At 42.6% G+C, this 18,782-nt stretch overlaps 3 protein-coding genes across 16 annotated transcripts in view; all 3 read left to right on the plus strand.

Annotated features, from left to right (window-relative positions):
- Positions 1-10,515, plus strand: part of LOC125738284 (peroxisome proliferator-activated receptor alpha-like) — a 100,593-nt gene extending 90,078 nt beyond the window's left edge. For 11 of the 14 annotated variants that reach the window (XM_049007116.1, XM_049007113.1, XM_049007110.1 and 8 more), the window contains 5 exons: positions 97-254; positions 4,333-4,471; positions 5,314-5,519; positions 6,248-6,698; positions 7,484-10,515. In XM_049007116.1, coding sequence (XP_048863073.1) covers positions 97-254; positions 4,333-4,471; positions 5,314-5,519; positions 6,248-6,698; positions 7,484-7,743 — 1,214 coding nt within the window. In that variant the 3' untranslated portion in view covers positions 7,744-10,515. The remainder of the gene's footprint in view (positions 1-96; positions 255-4,332; positions 4,472-5,313; positions 5,520-6,247; positions 6,699-7,483) is intronic. The other 3 variants (XM_049007121.1, XM_049007122.1, XM_049007123.1) reach the window with 3 other exon arrangements.
- A 1,206-nt stretch (positions 10,516-11,721) lies between these two features.
- On the plus strand, positions 11,722-12,691 carry cdpf1 (cysteine rich DPF motif domain containing 1). The gene is made up of 3 exons (XM_049007136.1): positions 11,722-11,958; positions 12,178-12,289; positions 12,373-12,691. Exons 1-3 carry the CDS (start codon positions 11,843-11,845, stop codon positions 12,502-12,504), a joined length of 360 nt encoding a protein of 119 aa, XP_048863093.1. The 5' UTR covers positions 11,722-11,842; the 3' UTR covers positions 12,505-12,691.
- Positions 12,692-12,815: 124 nt separating this feature from the next.
- LOC125738283 (tyrosine--tRNA ligase, mitochondrial-like) lies at positions 12,816-18,659 on the plus strand. The gene is made up of 5 exons (XM_049007107.1): positions 12,816-14,256; positions 14,366-14,533; positions 17,631-17,786; positions 17,898-18,068; positions 18,389-18,659. The coding sequence occupies exons 1-5, from the start codon at positions 13,469-13,471 to the stop codon at positions 18,546-18,548; spliced, it is 1,443 nt and encodes a 480-aa protein (XP_048863064.1). The 5' UTR covers positions 12,816-13,468; the 3' UTR covers positions 18,549-18,659.
- Positions 18,660-18,782: the final 123 nt, after the last annotated feature.

Genomic DNA, 18,782 nt, shown 5'->3' on the forward strand with positions numbered 1-18,782 from the left:
GAAGGTGGAACATTTTACAAGGTGAAGTAGCACACAAATATATGCTGGCTTTTTCATTCCTATACTGACAGATATACTTTGTGTTCTTGATCCCAGACTCCCTGACCCCAGGTTCAAGCCCCTCCTCAGGCGTATTTGGGACAGTCGTGGGACAAGAGAGGCTCCCCTTCACTCCCCTGAGCTTGGAGTGTAAGGTGTGTGCTGACCGTGCTTCGGGGTACCACTATGGGGTACATGCCTGCGAGGGCTGTAAGGTGAGTACACACACACACACACACACACACACACAGATACTTTGAGGTCTTCTAAATGGCTGTTCAGTAAATGAAATGTGGATACAGTGTTAGAAAGAATGCAATTCTCAAACAAGCTGAGGAAAGGAAAGTGCTAAGTTCCATTTATATAGTGCCTTTCACAATCTCAAAGTAATTTTACACAAAAAAATCTCTAATCTGTACAGGAGGATGAGGTCTAGATGATTTTAATTTAAGATTTCTTGCATGCGTTTCAGTTTTACGTAGTTCCCCTCATTTCAGGGCACCACAGTGTTTAGGATGTTTGGTGTTTGACTGCTCTGGTGTGTTTCATTGCTTCATTGCTGCAGGGATAAGATACCTAGGCTCACTTCAGCCCGTCTGTAGTTGTCATTGATAAACATGAGAAGAGCTGTGCCAATGAAAGTAAAAGAAGCTATTATGAGCCTGAAAAACAAGAATAAAACCATTATAGACATCAGTCAAGCCATTAGGATTATGATAATCAGCTGTCTGGAATATCATTAAGAAGAAAGAATGCACTGGTGAGCTCGGTAATCACAAAGGGACTGGTAGGCCAAGGAAGACCTCCACTGCTAATGACAGAAGGCAGATGTGTCTTTGTCAGAGACTTCTGTCCGCAGAAGACTTCATGTACAGAAATACAAAAGCTACACTGCAAGATGCAAACCACCAGTCTTGTATAAAGTACCCAAAAGTCACACTTAAGTATAAGTACAGATACCCTCCCAAAAATTTACTTTGATAAAAGGTCGTCACCAGCTAGAATTGCACTCAAGTAAAAGTCTTAATATATCTAATATTTACTGTACTTAAGTATTACAAGTAATCTATAACTAACTGTACTTGAGTAATGAAAGTACAAGTGCAAGTAAATGTTAATAACAACAGAATGCTGTCTAAACTTTTAATAAGACGTTTACTCAGCATGGAAAAGAAATTTTGCCTACGTCACACACTTCAAAAACAGGGCTTTAAAAACCTAAACAGGAGTAGGCTATTGTTAAGTACAGATTAATGTTAACGTATTTTAAAGCCATTTCTAAAAACACAAGTCACTGTTTTTCCTATTATCAGCATGGGGTTCATTATCTCAGTCACAAAACCCTATTTTCCAACTTAAATAATTATTTCAGTGCTCATTGTTCAAAAGTCCAAGTTAGTGATTCAAATGCCCTAACCAGCCTGTCATCAAGAGAAGAAAACGTTCACTTAACATCAGACACAAAGCTCACCCCAAGCTTTTATCCAGGCTAATCGTGATAACTGAAGTTAATTCACTGGTGTTTACCATTAATTTAGCTTTCCTCGATGTGCTTCTTTAGATTGGACGGGGAGCTTTTAAAAGCCAAAATTTCAATGTCTTTAGGCAGGCACAAGAGGCATTTCATCCGATAGGACGATTCTTTCCCACCCACATAAGAAAACATTGTGTTTAAGTATGGCCAGGGGTGCTGCTCATCTTCTTCTCCCTCGTTTGTAGCCGATGCTGCGTCCGCTGTTTCTTCCTCCCTGACTGCTTGTGGGATGGCTGCTCGGCGCTCACATCGACAGATAACCGAGGTTGAGTGTGGAGTGATGCGTGTGCATGTCGCCTTACTTCATTCATAGGACAATGACAAGTCAGCTTCTGTTGCGGTCACCTAAACTAAGAGCAGCAAATCTAATCTAACTCCGATTTTTGTATCGAGTAACGACACTCCGCGCTGAAAATGTATCGGAGTAAAAGTATGCAGCTAAATTAGGAAATGTAGTGAAGTAAAAGTGAAAGTTGAGAATTTTTAAAAACTCAAGTAAAGTATAGATACTCCCAAAACGTACTTAAGTACAGTAGAGAAGTATTATTACTTCGTTACTATACTGTACAACACTGCACTAGTTAACCACAAAATCAAAATGGCCTGATTACAGTTTGGGGAAAAAGTACTTAAAAGAGCCTGCAGAATTCTGGAACAAGGTCATATGGACCGACAAGACCAAGATTTAATCAGAGTGATGGCAAAAGGAAAGTGTGGAGACCAAAACATGGTGGCTGTTACACATGGTGGTGGGGGTGTTATGGCTGGGGCATGTATGGCTGCCACAGGTAAAGGCGCACTTATCTTCACTGATGCTGTAACTGCTAATGCCAGTCACACAATGGATTCTGAGGCTACTAAAATCTCATCAAATTTCACTAAATGCCTCCTTGCAAACTCATTGGACGGCGCTTCATTCGAAACATACTGCCAAGGCAACACAAAACTTTTTCCAAACTAAAAAATGGAAATTTTTAAATGGCCAAGCCAGTCACCAAATTTTTATTTCCAACTGGGTATGCCATCCATATGCTGAAGAGGAAACTTAAAGGGACAAGCCCCCGAAACAGGCAGGAGCTAAAATTGGCTGCATTAGAGGCCTGACAAAGCATCAACAGGGAAGATACTCAGCACTTGAAGTCTGCGATTCATAGACAAACAAGTAATCGTCGGATGCTAAGGATGTGCAACAAAGTATTAAGCGTGACTGCTTTAATATACCTACCATTTCTGTGTTCCAAAGATTATGGTGCTCTGAAATGAGGGGAACTATGTATAAAATGTCTTGTGGTGAAACGGAAATGTATGCAAGAAACTATATTAAAGTCTGGAATGTGCACTTTTACCACGTCTGAATTGTTTGATTTGAAAGTTTAAACTGTGGAGCGGAGGGGTAAATCAAGAAAAAATGTGTCTTTGTCCCACACATTGCATGTCACATCTGTATGTGACAGATGTATGGTGCTATTGAAGTCTGATATTCTCTGATTCCAGGGACGCTGTCCCAGTGAACTGTTCCTGTTCACTGTTCCTGTTTACAGTGAAAGTCTGTGTATTCCCAGATTTCCTCAGAGGAGTCTGCGGGTTTACGCTTTGCTGCAGATGATTTCACTCATTGTACACAACAGTCTTGCGATGTCAGGAACTCTTGGTTCACAAAAGCTAAACTGAGATGCAGGATTCCAGGTCTTGGTCACCAGTTCCCATGTTTAAATACCAAATGATAAATATTTAATTGTCTAGTCTGAACTGCAGTTAACATTTAAAACAAACCCGAGAGCAGTTTTCCAGCTGTCTCTATCGTCTGGTTACACTACAGACTACAAATGAATCACTTCAGTTAACCATTTTGAGGGAAACTGTCAAGGTACTAGAATTATCTGAGAGCTGTATTAACAGAAAACCATATTAACTGAGCAGTAACATTGTTCATTTAGGTACAGGATTTAAGTAAGATGTGATGTTTATGGGAATCTGTGGCCACTTGCAAATGGACAGAGACTAACTGATGAATGTTATACTTCTACAGTGACTCCTGTATTAGGATCTTCTGTAATTCTCTGTTTTTAATTGTCTAGTCTGGAGCACTTCATTTTTGCTATATATTATTATTATTATTATTATTTTATTATTATTGTTTTATTATTATTATTATTATTAAAATTCATTTTAATAGATTTCCGTTAAGAAAATCTTCATTGCTAAATCTTATTTGAATAATTAAACTTCAAAATGTCTTTATGTCCTTACATGGCTTCATTTGTTTAACAAATTACTTTTATTGGATTGAGATCTCCCTGGGTATAGATATTTCTTAGAGTTTGAGGGATTTGTTTTATTTTGCAAAGAACTTTTATGTGTAATGTGTCTCATTGCTTATGTAAAAGACAAAAGATCTGGAATCTGAAGAAGTTTTCATATAGTGAATCCTCTCTTCAGACCCCATGGCTCCCTGAATGCCCCTCGTAATGCACCTGCCGGAGGCCTCTGTAGCCCCATGGGTGGGATTTCTGGGGAGAGAGTGGGACTGTTCATGGTGCGGTGTGGAGGACAGGCACTGTGAAAGACCGCTATCCAGGCCATGTAATCACTGCAGGAGAATCAGGACCCTTTTATTGCTTAGCATCCAGTGTTATATTATTCACTGAAACATCCAGATATTACTTGTAGTTCCCCTCCAGGGACCCTGGCTGCTGATAAGCCACACTGGCTCCAACTGAATCCTGCTCCTTTGGCTCTTTACCCCCTCCCCCCCACAGGGCTTTTTCAGGAGGACCCTCAGACTTAAACTGGAGTATGACACCTGTGGGAGAGGCTGCAAGATCCAGAAGAAGAACCGCAACAAGTGCCAGTACTGCCGCTTCCAGAAGTGCCTGTCGGTGGGCATGTCCCACAGTGGTGAGTGCTGGGAATGGGGGTAGGGGGCAGGCAGCTGGGGGTGGGGCTTAAACCCGGGTACATTCAGGTTAAGCTACCTGTTAGGACATTACTATCCGACCATCAGATGCTGACAAAACAACTATAAACATCAAAGCACCTAAACAGTGACTTTTTGTCTGACCTGAATGCATACTGCTGCTTAATGTTTGTAAGGTGGAGGATCTTTTTATTTAGCTCCTGATCACTGTGGTGATCATCCTATGTGGTGAGTACTGGATATCACCTCACATAAACTTAGCCCTCACCTCACCAGTGTGTATCCATGACTGCAAAAATGTTTCCCTGCCATGGACAGTATTAGGGAAAAGGCAGCCTGGCATCTGTGCTGGCCTGTGGAATCACCAGCTCGCTGGGCAGCAGGCTCACCTCGCATCCCTGGAGCTCTGATGATCCAGTCTCCTCCCACCATCCAAAACCATACAGTTCAGCTGGCTTATTATAAATAACCCTGTTTGGGTGTTTGTCCTTGCTCTGTGATTGGCTGCCATCCTGTCTGGGGTGTACCCTACCTCGTGTCCTGTGGCCTGGCTATGGATCACCACAACCTTTACTGGACAGGTGGTCATTAAATGCAATGGCATGTGATAGTATATGCATGACAAATTCTGTTACTGTAGAAAATACACACACAAGATCTAATATCAACACAAATATCATAGCGGTGAAGTAATTTAAGCTGTGTTAAGTATTTTTGAATATTTAGGCAATTGTGTTGCATAACTTTATAATAACCATGTGATTAATGAAAGCCACTGATCACTAGCCAATGGTAATTAAACGACTTTGTTCCTTCCTACCAGCCATCCGCTTTGGACGCATGCCCCAGGCGGAGAAGCTGAAGCTGAAGGCTGCGGTCACAGTTCAGCCTGCGGAGCAGCATGTGGGGAATCCTCAGCCAGCTGAGCAGAAGAACCTGGGCAAGCGGATCTGTGAGGCCTACCTGAAGAACTTCAGCATGAACAAGTCTAAAGCTCGAGCCATCCTAACTGGCCAGTCCAGCACACCAGTACGCAATTAGTCATGTGACTTTGTGGGTACAGGAATGTGTTAATAAGTCATCCTGTGATTTTTGTTTATTTAGTTATTTAGCATTGAAAAGCAATATATTAGGGGCATTTAAATGACCAGAAAAGTTCATAAGGAACTACAGATGTGTTGGAGTTGCCTCTGTAAATCTCAGGGGTCAAGCACATCTTTTCAGTTCAATTATGTCTGATCACCTATCCTGTAAGACTGAGTACTGTAACTGTTCCTAATTCGCATCCTTTTACTTTTACTGTTCATTTTTCTGGGGAAGGAGTTCCAGGAGGTAGTCCTGTTTTGTAATGGTATTGTTCTGCTTGAAGTGACACAAGTAACTTAGTTACTACTCAAGTACAAATCATGAACAGATATTAGTAAGTAAATGAGATATATTAACCGTTTTGATTAATAATGAACGAACATGGGATCAGTACATAACTAGTTTCTGGTTAATTAATACATTAAATAAGTAAGTAGCACTACAATATTTTTGCCCCCTCAAGTAAAATGTTGCCAAATGTTCTTGCTTGGTTGGACACAGAGGCTCCTTTGCAGGATAGAGGACCTTCTGTTTTGCAGCATCCTATCTGGTCCCAGGCTTATTAATCAAGCCATATTATGGCTATTCTCATCATGTACTGTAGCTGCTCCGTTATTTTGGTTGGTCCGTGCCTTCAAGGTCACGCTGCTGTTAATAGTTTGTTCTTTCAGCAGCCCCTGGTCATCCACGATATGGAGACGCTGCTCTTAGCCGAGCGAACCTTGCTGGCCCCGTTGCCAGGTGGGGCCCCGCGGACCGGGGAGGCAGAGGTGCGCATCTTCAATTGCTGCCAGCGCACCTCTGTGGAGACTGTCACGGAGCTGACAGAGTTTGCCAAGGCTGTGCCGGGCTTCTCCTCTCTGGATCTCAACGACCAGGTGACACTGCTCAAGTATGGTGTCTACGAAGCCCTCTTCACCATGCTGGCCTCCTGCATGAACAAGGATGGGCTGCTGGTCGCCTATGGCAACGGTTTTGTTACGCGTGAATTCCTCAAGAGCCTGCGTAGGCCCTTCAGTGACATGATGGAGCCCAAATTCCAGTTTGCCGTCAAGTTCAATGCCCTGGAGCTGGATGATGGTGACCTGGCACTCTTTATCGCCATGATCATCTGCTGTTCAGGTGCCAGCAAGCATTCCTATAATATGACACCTGTAGGGTAAATTTTCTGTGTTCCTCAATGTCTTTGTTCATTCATTCAGTACATGTTCTTATTTTATCAATTATGATGTTGTTATAATAACAATATTGTTAATACGAAAACTATTCTCACATCCATATTCAGTAACCACTCAGTGTGTTTAGATCATGGTGATCATCTGAGTGTATATAGGGAAACGTGAAGTATAAGGCCTTATGGGATGCCAGTCACAGGAAACTAAATGGACATACCCAGGGTAGTCAGCAGGACACCATTCTGGAGGACATCAGTTTTAAGAGCATTCGGATGCCTCGTGCTTCCTGATCCAACTTCCCCACAACCCAGCACTGGATAGGCAGTTGGTTTGGTTAGGATTGGGTTGGTCTGGATTGGGTAAGGAAATGTTGGGTTGGGTTGGGTTGGGCTGAGTGAGGTAGGTTAGGGTAGGGTGGGATTGGCTAGACTGAGAGTTAACACATTTCAGCCTCACCATCAGTTTTTAGCAGAAGTTCTGGATCAGGGTCCAGATGGGCAGGATGGGCTATGGAGTACCAGACAGTCTTGTTACTGAGACCCACAGTTTCTTCTCACAGCAGTGACTGATACTCACTGATAGTTCATCCATGACTTAAACTGATGAATGGAAATCAGCCCTAATGATGAGGCCTGGACACTTTGAGACAGAGGGACCAGCTGAAGATAATACTGTATCTGTAGGTCAGCGCTGAGCTGACCATCTTACACTGTTCTGCATTCTCTGATATAGCCCTCCCCCCCCCAGATCGCCCAGGGCTGGCAAACCCGACGTGTGTTGAACACCTGCAGGAGGCCATCGCACAAGTGCTGCAGCATCACCTGCAGACCACCCACCCGGATGATGCATTCCTCTTTCCGCGTCTGCTGCAGAAGCTGGCCGACTTGCGACAACTGGTGACCGAGCATGCGCAGCTGGTGCAGGAGATCAAGAAGATGGAGGATACCTCGCTGCACCCATTACTGCAGGAGATCTACCGGGATATGTACTGAGGAATGGTGGGATCAACACATTAGCCTGTAGGAGTGCTGCATGAGTCGCAGGGCTTTTCTTATGGCACGAGTATCTTTGAGGTTCTACACCGCGTTGAATCCATGCAGTTCTGCATTTACAACTTCCTGTCAAGGTTGTAATGTCATGCCTCCATAGTTTAAATAGCTAGAGACTGGAAATATTCATCAATTTAATCAGAAAGGTGCACAAATCCAGAAATGGTGAGTAATCAAATGATTTGGTATATAAATGAGTACTTGGACGAGAGGTTGACTGTGGGTCAAGTGGGCGTGATTCACAATTGTGCATTTGGATTAGCCAGTCAACCTACCTGATGCTTTTCTTCCAATCAAATGTGCCTGTGTGCTTGATGCATTGCATATACATTTGTTACGCTCTTGGTATCTCCAGTACCTTTACCTTTATCCCTTCCCCCACGTCTTGAAACAGCAGTGATCAATCTGAAAAAAATCTGAAAAACGCTACATAATTTTACTAAACTTTAAAAAGTTGAATATATTAACATTATTCACCCCAACTGGCTACAGGCATATAATCTGTTCATTTGCAGTTTGCCAGTATGATTATCTGGTGCTCTGACTACACCACACTGTCCTTACCCACTGGACCACATGTGGTCAATTCTGCTTTTATTGAAAAAAAAAACCATTGGCAGTGTAGAAAATTTTAATGATAAACCTTAAATATGCTTAATAAAAATATGCAAGGTAGCCATAGTGCTTTCTCAAACCTAAAGAACCAGTGAGAGTGCATTCTAAGTCTAATTATGACCAATCGGGATTTCAGACAATGCTGAAGACTATCTATGATGACTTTGCATCTAATCATATCTGCCGAGTTACAATCTGCACAAGTTACTTTTTTTTAACCCAAACTTCCTTGCTGTTCTAACACAGGTTAAAACAAGGTTAAAACTAATAATTAATAGTTTAATGTGGATTACTGTATGCTAATTTTAATACCTCCTACAATGTGTACAATACCAATCAAAAGTATGGACACCCTTACCCATAAGGTCTATTTGTATTCTCTACATTTTAGAATAATTAAGACATCAAAACTATAAAATAACATATAGTGAATTATGCACTGATCAAAAAGTGTTTAAAAAAAAAAATTTGTTGGGGAGGACAGCTCTGTGGGTTGGGTCTCAGAAGGCTGCTGATTCAAATACCTGGATCAGCAGAGTGAGAGCAAGGCCCTTAATCCCAACTGCTTCAGGGACTGGCTGACCTTACTTTCTCATTTATGATAGCTTCATAAGGTGGCGCCCTAGGATGTTTTTCCAGGAGTTCCCACTTATGTTGAGCTTTTCTTTTTTTGGGGGGGGGGGGGGGGGGCGGAGGGGTGCTTTTCCTTCACACTCTAGTCAAACTCCTCCAAAACCATTTCTAATGTGTTTAGATCAGGCGGCCAGGTCATTGGACGCAACATTGTCACTCTCCTTTGTAGGCGGCTTGGCATGGCCAAACTTTTGAGTGGTGCTGTACATACAACATAGATGGTGGTTTATATGTGCTTTTTCAAACTCTATAAAACTGAATTAATATCACTACAGAAGATTTCCACTGAAGCGCTGGTGTCACGTGGTGGCATGGCGACTTTCTTGGTGTGATTCCCACAATGCACTTTAGGAGACTGGTGGGCACCAGATGGAAGATTTGAAAGACCCATCATTCTTTTCATTGTTTGCCCTAGTCTACAGACGCAGATTTGTGTATTCAATGTGCTGCAGAACAGCCACATTGGACATTTTATTTTCAGTGACTTTTTATTTGAGTTTGAATTGGAACCTTAGCTCAGGTAATCCTGGATTTGAAGAGAATGCACCCTTCCATGAGCTGAATTTGTTGGATTTGTATCGTCTTTGATTTTCACTGACATCCTCTTGCTGGAAAGACTCCTCCAGCCAGAATTTGCACTGCATGCCCCCAAACTAAATGATGTGTAAACATATATCAAACTCCTTATCGTATTAGTCACTGCTGTTCTCTGTGATTTTGCAGAGCTTATCATAACCCAGGTAGAAGGCTTTTATTACTGCCACAGTCTGTCATAATCTATCATATGCTACATTCTATCTTTAATGACAATGACTATAGTGATTATAATCAGTTAATGTCTTCCATTATAGTTACTGTCAATAGCCAGTATGGCCTTATTGTGACAGTTATTTGTCAAAACAATCAGCTTGACAATACAGCCACTGTTATTATTCAATCAATACAGTCGGTTATTATCTAACTGCATCCATTCTTAATTCTGTTCTGTTGCAGTCAGTCCATTCACACAGCTGGTTTATGTAAAGCATCCTTTCATGTAGCTTGTGTTCTTCATGCTTCCATTTACTCTACAGACCGCAATTGCTTCACCACAATCCAAATCCACTGCTGATTCTGTGAAATTAGTTCTTTCGAGGCTTTAAAGGCTGATGCACGTTTAAATGAAGAACGGTTTAAAGAAATGCCAGGGAATCGTTCGTTTTGTATGGTTTAAAGTAGCCCGTGGTTATCTGTATGTTTCGTATTAATTAACCACAACAGCACATATCTGAAGAAAATTCAATATATTATCCAGAGCAATATACTGTATGGATTATTTGCACGTTTGTATGACTTGTATGGATTGTATGACTTTTTATGACATTGTTAGGTTTGGTTATTATTTTGTTTCATTTTTACATATTTTACATCCTTCGTCATGTAACCAAAAGCATAATTTGTTTTATATCACTAAAGAAATTTAAACAATTTAAAGTGTGAAGCGTCATTTAAGCTATACTGACTGTTAGTGGAAACAGACCCCTAAGCAGACACGAGTTACTCGTGACGAGTAGATAATAACACGACAATGATATTAGTAAGGAATGAAACTGGGCTATATAAACGGTTATTACAAAAAAAAGGAAATGATCAGCTGGTCAAATATAAACATCATTTAGTTAATACGTACCCATATCATGTATCTAGCTCAGATGTTTTGAGAACCATATGCCTGCTCTCAGTTTGAATAACGGGGCAAAACCCACGGTCCGATTTCATAGATGAACCACTGCCAATCCGTACATTAAATACTTGAAAGGTTATCTGCGCTTACATGTCGAGATATGGGCCCGTACATTCATCCTTCCATCTTCCAATCCTTTATTCACTACAGGTTTGGTGTGTGCGTATGTGCATATGTGTTATCAAAAACGAAATAATAGCAATATACACACAGGAGAATCAAAACACGTTTTATTCTATATATAATAATAATAAAAAAATTGTAATCAAGATATATGAAGATAGAAATATTCCCCGGATGTCTTGTGTAGGTTTATTATTACGTTTATTAAAAATGTAATATACTGTGAGTAGTTTGTATTTATTAATCATCTAGCTGTTACTTCATTTAGAGTATATGTACTGTATTGGCCCGAATATAAGACGACACCGATTATAAGACGAACCACCTACATTTTCACAAAAAAAGTTTTTGGAATATCATCTTACCTTTATAAGGAAAAAACATTTTATTTGACAAGAACACATAAGTTAGCCAGCAACTACAGCTGAAAAAGCAACCACAGGCAATCGAATTACAATTTGTATTGAACGCCAAACATTACAAAAAACAAATGTATTATTTTATTTTTCATTTAGGGCTACCAACTCCCACACATCTGGCGTGACGCTTAAGCTTTCAGACTCCATGCTCAGGCAAGAAAAAATACGGCAAATATATGTTACAGTAAGTCAAAACGCTCGTTACAAAATATCATATTTTGCAGCTTTTTGGCTAGACCCCGAATATAAGACTACACCACTTTATCCGACAATTTTTGAGAAAATAAACCCGTCTTACATTTGGGTCAACACGGTAATCACAAAGCTTAGGGATCCATCTCGATCCGAAATCAATATCATACCCCAGATTTTAGTCCAGTAGTCAAAAGACGACTTCGCTTTCTACCAATATTGTCCTTCCTGGCGTACTGTAGCGGCCTATAGCGGAAGAGAATTGCGCGTTAGACAATAGTGCGCACAATAGTATTTACTCTTTATTTGTAAGATTAATTATAAAATGAACTGACCCATGGAGACCAGCAGTGCTGCCGAAGGGTCGGGGAGCCGGTTCGTTTGTGAGCTGTGCGGATTATCAGCTCCGTTCTCTTACTACGGACAGAAACCCCCAGACACTAGGGCAATAGTGTGCGTATGGAGGGGGGGACGCTGATCCGATAGAATATCTGAATCTACAAATGATTATAGCCAAGTGTTTGCTTTTAAATATATTACTTCGCAAGTGCAACACTTTTGTTAGAGTTCGTGGTTTAACACTATCCATATTATACAGTTAATTATGCATACTATATTGCTGTCACTCCGGGAATCTGTCTGTGATGTGCTGTATTTTGTCTGTTCTCACAGCCTTCTCGAAGAATGTTTTGTTATGAAGGATCCGTTTAGTCCTAACAGGGACAAATTCCTCATTTTGGGCTCCAACTGCAGTGTGTGTCACAGGGCAGTTTGCGTTGACACGGTATGTTAAATGCAAGTTGTGTATATAATTGTTATAAAAAAATCTACATGTTCTAATGAATGGGTCTGACCTTGTTTTCTCAGGACTGCAGCCTGTTCTACACTAAACGTTTTTGTCTGCCATGTGTGCACAAGCACCTGGATCAATTTCCCCTGCAAATCCGGAACGAACTGGCCAAGAAAAAAAGTTCACTAAAAATATCATCCACGACTTAAACCACTGGGACCTTATACGGCGCGATGTGCAAAACTGTGTGAGGAATAGTAATTTATTTTACTTGTAAGATCTAGAACTCATGGAAGCAATCTACTGTTTCTCTTATTCTGTCTAATTTACAAACTTAAAACGTACTCTTTATACAAGGACCAACACCATCATTAAATTTTACCTAAAAATTGAAAATGAGTGTTAAGTATTGGTTTGAAACATTTATGTTATTTTGATCGAGGTTTAAACGATAATAAGTTGTGATCGGTAATTATGTAAAACAGACGTGGGACAAAGAACCCCAGAGGTGCAGATGAACCTACAGCAATATTTCTAAAGCTGAAAATGGCATATGTAGATTAGGGCAAAGTTTAGTGTTTGAAAATGCTGTCATATAACGTCTGGCTAATTTTTTGTTGTCGTCTGTAAATATCCAGCTATCTCCATTAGATGTAAACTTCCATCCAACCATCCATCCATTTTCCAAACCGCTTATCCTACTGGGTCGCGGGGGGTCCGGAGCCTATCCCGGAAGCAATGGGCACGAAGCAGGGAACAACCCAGAATGGGGGTGGGGGGGCAGCCCATTGCAGGGCACACTCACACACCACTTACTCTCACATACATACCTACGGGCAATTTAGCAACTCCAACTAGCCTCAGCATGTTATTGGACTGTGGGGGGAAACCCCACGACGACATGGGGAGAACATGCAAACTCATGTGACCCAGGCGGAGACTTGAACCTGGGTCCCAGGGGTGTGAGGCAACAGTGCTAACCACTGCACCACCATGCCGCCCCTATCCAATTCTAGTAAAGTGTAAATACCACCTAATATCATCAGATCTAAAATATACTTGCTAACCTCCTGTATATGTAAATATGCAGCTATATCCAGTAGATGGCGCATTTCTTTCCTTACTTGATGTCATGGATGTGACGCAAACGCAACGCCCCCTTCTTGGGTCAGAATGGCGCTCCCCATAGTGGCGGTGTGCTGGCGTGTTAGTACGTGTAGATCACGATATTTACTGACAAAGGTCAGCACGGGTTTCTCATTCAGCACCAGGTTACACTCCTCTGCCAATGACGGACACGGACTTTTATCGGCGCTGAACAGACGGGGTGTTTTAAAGGACGCCTTCCCTGAATCAGCCGCCCAGGTTCAGCTTCCCCAGCTGCTTCTGGCCGGCCCGCAGTGCGTGTACTGCGGCTTCGACCCCACCGCGGACAGCCTACATGTGGGGAACTTACTGGCCATTATCGGGCTCCTACATTTCAGAAAGGCCGGTCATGATGTCATCGCGCTGGTCGGTGGCGCTACAGCGAGGATCGGAGATCCCAGCGGCAAGACCAACGAGAGGGAGCGGCTGTCCTCCGAGGTCATCGAGAGCAACATCGTGGGCATACGAAAGAGTCTGGAGTGCATTTTCACCAACCACGAACTGTACTTCTGTCAGAACTCTCCCAAGCTCGGCACGGTAACCGTACTGGATAACGACAGCTGGCACCGAAAGTGGAACATAATCTCCTTTCTATCTGAAGTTGGGAGACACTTCCGCATGGGCACCATGCTGAGCAGGCACAGCGTGCAGACTCGGCTGAAAGGCCCGGAGGGCATGAGCCTCACCGAGTTCTCATACCAGGTTTTCCAAGCTTACGACTTTTATCACCTAAACCAACAGTTCGGTTGCAAGATTCAGCTCGGAGGAACCGACCAGCTGGGTAACTTGATGTCTGGACACGAATTTATTCACAAGTAAAGTTGCTTAACCTGTGTAAATTGTAATATAATTCCCTGTTGTGAAAATCGGTTATGCTGAATTATGCGTTTGTTGTTTGCTGAATAACCCACTTATGTGATACAGGGTGACCGGACAAGAAGTGTATGGCCTCACTGTTCCTCTGGTAACGAGTTCAGCTGGGGACAAGTTGGGCAAGACGGCAAGCAACGCCGTGTGGCTGAACAGGGACAGGACGTCACCCTTTGACCTGTACCAGTACTTTCTTCGGCAGCCTGACGCCAGTGTTGGCAGGTAGGTGCTCCTATCCCTGTAGTATGGGGCTGTGTGCTAGTGCTGTGGCTGTCAATTGGGGTTCTGTTGAAGGGACAGGTATTATTTAAAGATGTCCTTTAAACATGAGTCATTTATACACTGCTCCAAAAATTGAAAACGCATCAGATCTCAATGGGAAAAAAATCATGCTGGATATCTATACTGATACGGACTGGGTAGTTTGTATGGCCCTCATGTGCTTGTATCGGTCTTTGCCAGTCACGTGTCTGCACTGTCTGACACGTCCCCATTCGCCATTTTGAGTGTGTATAAACACATTTGGTTGGCAAACTTAATATTTCATAATCAGTGTTTTCTCCACAAAAATGTGTTTTATGTAATCAGTAATAAGCAATTTTCATTTTCAAAACACACTAGTAATTTAAGTGTTTTAGAAAGGAAAAGAGTCAAAAACACCACAAAAATGTCATTGCATGGACATACATTTTATTTTAAATATGACCAATAAAGTTAAGTGGCAAGCAGAATACAGGCTCGGTATACAATGAGTTTATACATATCCTTCCAGGCATTATGTGAAACATTTGAAACCGTACTTGCAAATGTTTCTACACTTAAGCTATGGTTGGCCATTGGTTTGTCAGGGCACAGCAAACAGTGACAGGCTTATCCAGCATTGTGTCTTATAATCCATGCGCGTGAATATACACATGCAAGCACTGATAAACGTGTCATTACAGTTTTGCTGTTTACTTTTGTCTTTTAAAAGCATTCACTCTGTAATGCTATTTTAACATTAACAGATTAACCCATTTCTGCTACCCTCTGTGGTGAGGCTAGCTTGCTAGTGTAGGTTAACCAATGTGAAAATACTAACTTTAGAAGACAAAAAAAATGCATATTTAGTAATACTACTTGAACAAAAAACATCTTACTTGCCTTTATGAAAATGAACAAACACACATGAAGGGAGATATGTTGTTGAAAGTGATCCCCTTCTACCTCACCGCTGCGACCCAGGCCATCCGGCATCTCTTCATTACCTCCCCTACCTGCTGTCCATATCCTCTTTTCCAAGTGGGAACCCGAAAAATCATGTTGTGGTCCACCTTTCTGCCATTTCTATCATGTGACTTGTGCTGTGTGAAAGGCTGTCATACTGAGTGTCCCATCTTACCAAAGATAATGCCGCACGCAAATGCTGGCACTTGAGTTGTATGTAACCAAAATGGCGATTCAACCCACAATACATTGTGCCTATAGCAAGTGTGATGTCAGCTGTCAAAGACCGATACATGCCTCCCCGGCTTCTCTAGACCCTTTCACGTCTGTCACATGTGCTCAGGGTGAACCTGCTCACATCTGTGAAAAGCAGAGGGCGCCAGTGCCAGAACTGCCAATTCTGGTATTTTATGGCAAATGCTAATCAAACTCCATGGTGCCGGGCAGTGAGCACAGGGCCCACTAGAGGACGTCGGGCCCTCGGGCCACCCTAATGAAGTCTGTTTCTGATTGTTTGGTCAGAGACATTCACACACTCCATGCCCTTGAGACTGGCAATGGCATGTATTAATTAATGAGCCATTCTGGAGGAGTTGGACTACCTGTGCAACCTCTGTAACATCCAGGTATCGCCTTATGCTACCAGTAGTGACACTGACCGTAGCCAAATGCAAAACTACAAAAAAAAAAAAAAGTCCTGTTTTAGGGGTCGTCTTTGTTGCCTCTCTAGTGCACCTGTTGTTAATTTCATCAATGCCAAAGCAGCTGAAACTGACTCACAACCCCCTCTGCTACTTAACTGACCAGATCAATATCTCAGAAGTTTAATTGGCTTGATGCTATACTCTGATCAAAAAGTGTTCCTTTAATGTTTTTGGAGCAGTGTCCTTATGAATACTATTATTGGCACCCCCTTATTTCAGCTATTTTGTATAAGAACTAGGGGTGTAACCATTTACTCAGCCCACGAGACGAGACACGATATTGTGTTCACGAGAACGAGATGAGACGATATTTTAAGGGAAACTTCAAAGATCAAATATATTGCTGGAAAGGAGCCTTTTATTTGATTCATTTGTAAGACAAAAAAATGCTAAATAATGCAGATGTATGGTGAAATGTTTTAAATAATCACCATCATCATATGCAGAACAGAACAATATCCATCCATCCATTTTCCAAACCGCTTATCCTATTGGGTCGCGGGGGGTCCGGAGCCTATCCCGGAAGCAATGGGCACGAGGCAGGGAACAACCCAGGATGGGGGGCCAGCCCATCGCAGGGCACACTTGCACACCATTCACTCACACATGCACAGCAATTTAGCAAGTCAAATTAGCCTCAGCTTGTCTTTGGATTGTGGGGGGAAACCGGAGTACCCAGAGGAAACCCCACGACGACATGGGGAGAACATGCAAATTCCACACACGGGACCCAGGCGGAGACTTGAACCACCATACACCACCATGCCGCCCCTCATGTTGTAATATCACCCCTAATAATAACTCCAGTAATAATAGGAAATCCACCTACTTTTGAAAAGATGTTTGTTTTAACATGCTTGTAGTTTGTTTTACTGAACAAAAATTAAACACGACCTGCACAGTATTAAAGGCACCTTTTCCTAATACTTTGCCACATGTCCCCTGGTAGTAATGACAGCCTCCAGATGTTACCTGTAGCCATCTATGATAGGGATGGGCTTCCTGTTCCATGGAGAGCCAGTGTGTGTTTTGGGATGACCTCTCAATCAGCCAATAACAGTGGGTCCCCAAAACTGGAGTACCACTGCTTGATTATTGGATGATTGAGAAGTCATCCCTAAAAACTCATACCCACATCGGCCCTCCATGGAACAGGTTTCTCACCCCTGACCTACGACAAGGCACAAAGTACACTGGAGCAGAAAACAGGACTGTCCAACTCAGATCCTGGAGGGTTTATGATGCAATGCACTTGGTAACTGAGTTACAAGTAATAGGTGAGGTGACTTTACTGTTGGAAGAATTGCTATTGTAAAGCTATTAAGGGTTCATCTAGGTTGCATCACAGCTCTAAAAGCCCAGCAGAATGTTGGATCGGGGCTGGTTTATGAATGATGCGTCTACTGCAGGTACCTGAGGCTCTTCACCTTCCTCCCTCTGGCTGAGGTGGATCATGTGATGGAGCAGCAACGGCGGGACCCGGGGAGACGGCCCGCGCAGAGACGCCTGGCTGCTGAGGTCACCAAGTTAGTCCACGGCAAGGAAGGCCTGGAGAATGCCAAGAGGTACAGCTCCTCCAAGCGTCCGCCCTCCAGCCACTCGCGTTACTGTGCAGCAGCTAACGGACCAATGCTAAACGTGCATATCTGTGTACACACAACATTTCGCCTCCACAGGTGCACCAACGTGCTCTACCATGATAGCCTGCAGGCCCTGGAGCAGATGAGTGATGCAGAGCTAAAGGAGCTCTTCAAGGAAGCCCCTTTCCTAGAGCTGCTTCTTGAACCTGGGACCACAGTGCTGGAAGCCTGCAGGCAGGCCGAGGCCATCCCTGATGGGGCCAGGGGGTGAGTGCCAGCTAACCTGGCAACTACTTGCACATTTTAGCAAAACACATAAATGCATGTACAAAATAAAACTGTAAAAGGCAGAAGGAACTGTGCATGGAAAAATAAGGTACCAGAGATAAATATGCACGATTTCCAAATGCTGGTCCGGTCCTCCTTACAGCCATTCTTTAATACAATTTTCGTTTATATGAAATGGCCTGAAATGGCCTAATTCAGAAGTTGGAGAACCATTCTTGCATCCCAAAATGAACATGTCCCTTTCCCAGCAAACAAATGTGTGTAGTTCTGAGTTTCAAAGGGTCATGGTTTCTGGGCAGGTACAGCATGGTGTCAGAGGGAGCCGTGTGGATCAACCACAACCGCGTTCACAACCCCGAGCAGGTGCTGATCAGGGGACAGCACATCCTGACCAATGGACTAACCCTTCTCCGGGTGGGAAAGAGGAACTATTATATCCTGAAGTGGCTGGGCCTCTGACATGCCAGGCCTTCTAGAACTTTCTACACAATGCTGCATGATTCTCCAGATTGTGAGAGTACCCTGAAGTTATGTGAATTAATAAAGAGTCACACATAATTTGGACATCAATATTTTTTTTCTTGCTGTGAACATGAGCATTGTCCTTTTGTAAAATATATTTAATGTGTAATTATTTAATGGGTCACTTTGTGCTTTATCTTCTCTGGAATTATAGACTTTAAGTACTTTTTT

The sequence above is a fragment of the Brienomyrus brachyistius genome, chromosome 3, assembly GCF_023856365.1.
Source record: "Brienomyrus brachyistius isolate T26 chromosome 3, BBRACH_0.4, whole genome shotgun sequence".
NCBI classification, from domain to species: domain Eukaryota; kingdom Metazoa; phylum Chordata; class Actinopteri; order Osteoglossiformes; family Mormyridae; genus Brienomyrus; species Brienomyrus brachyistius.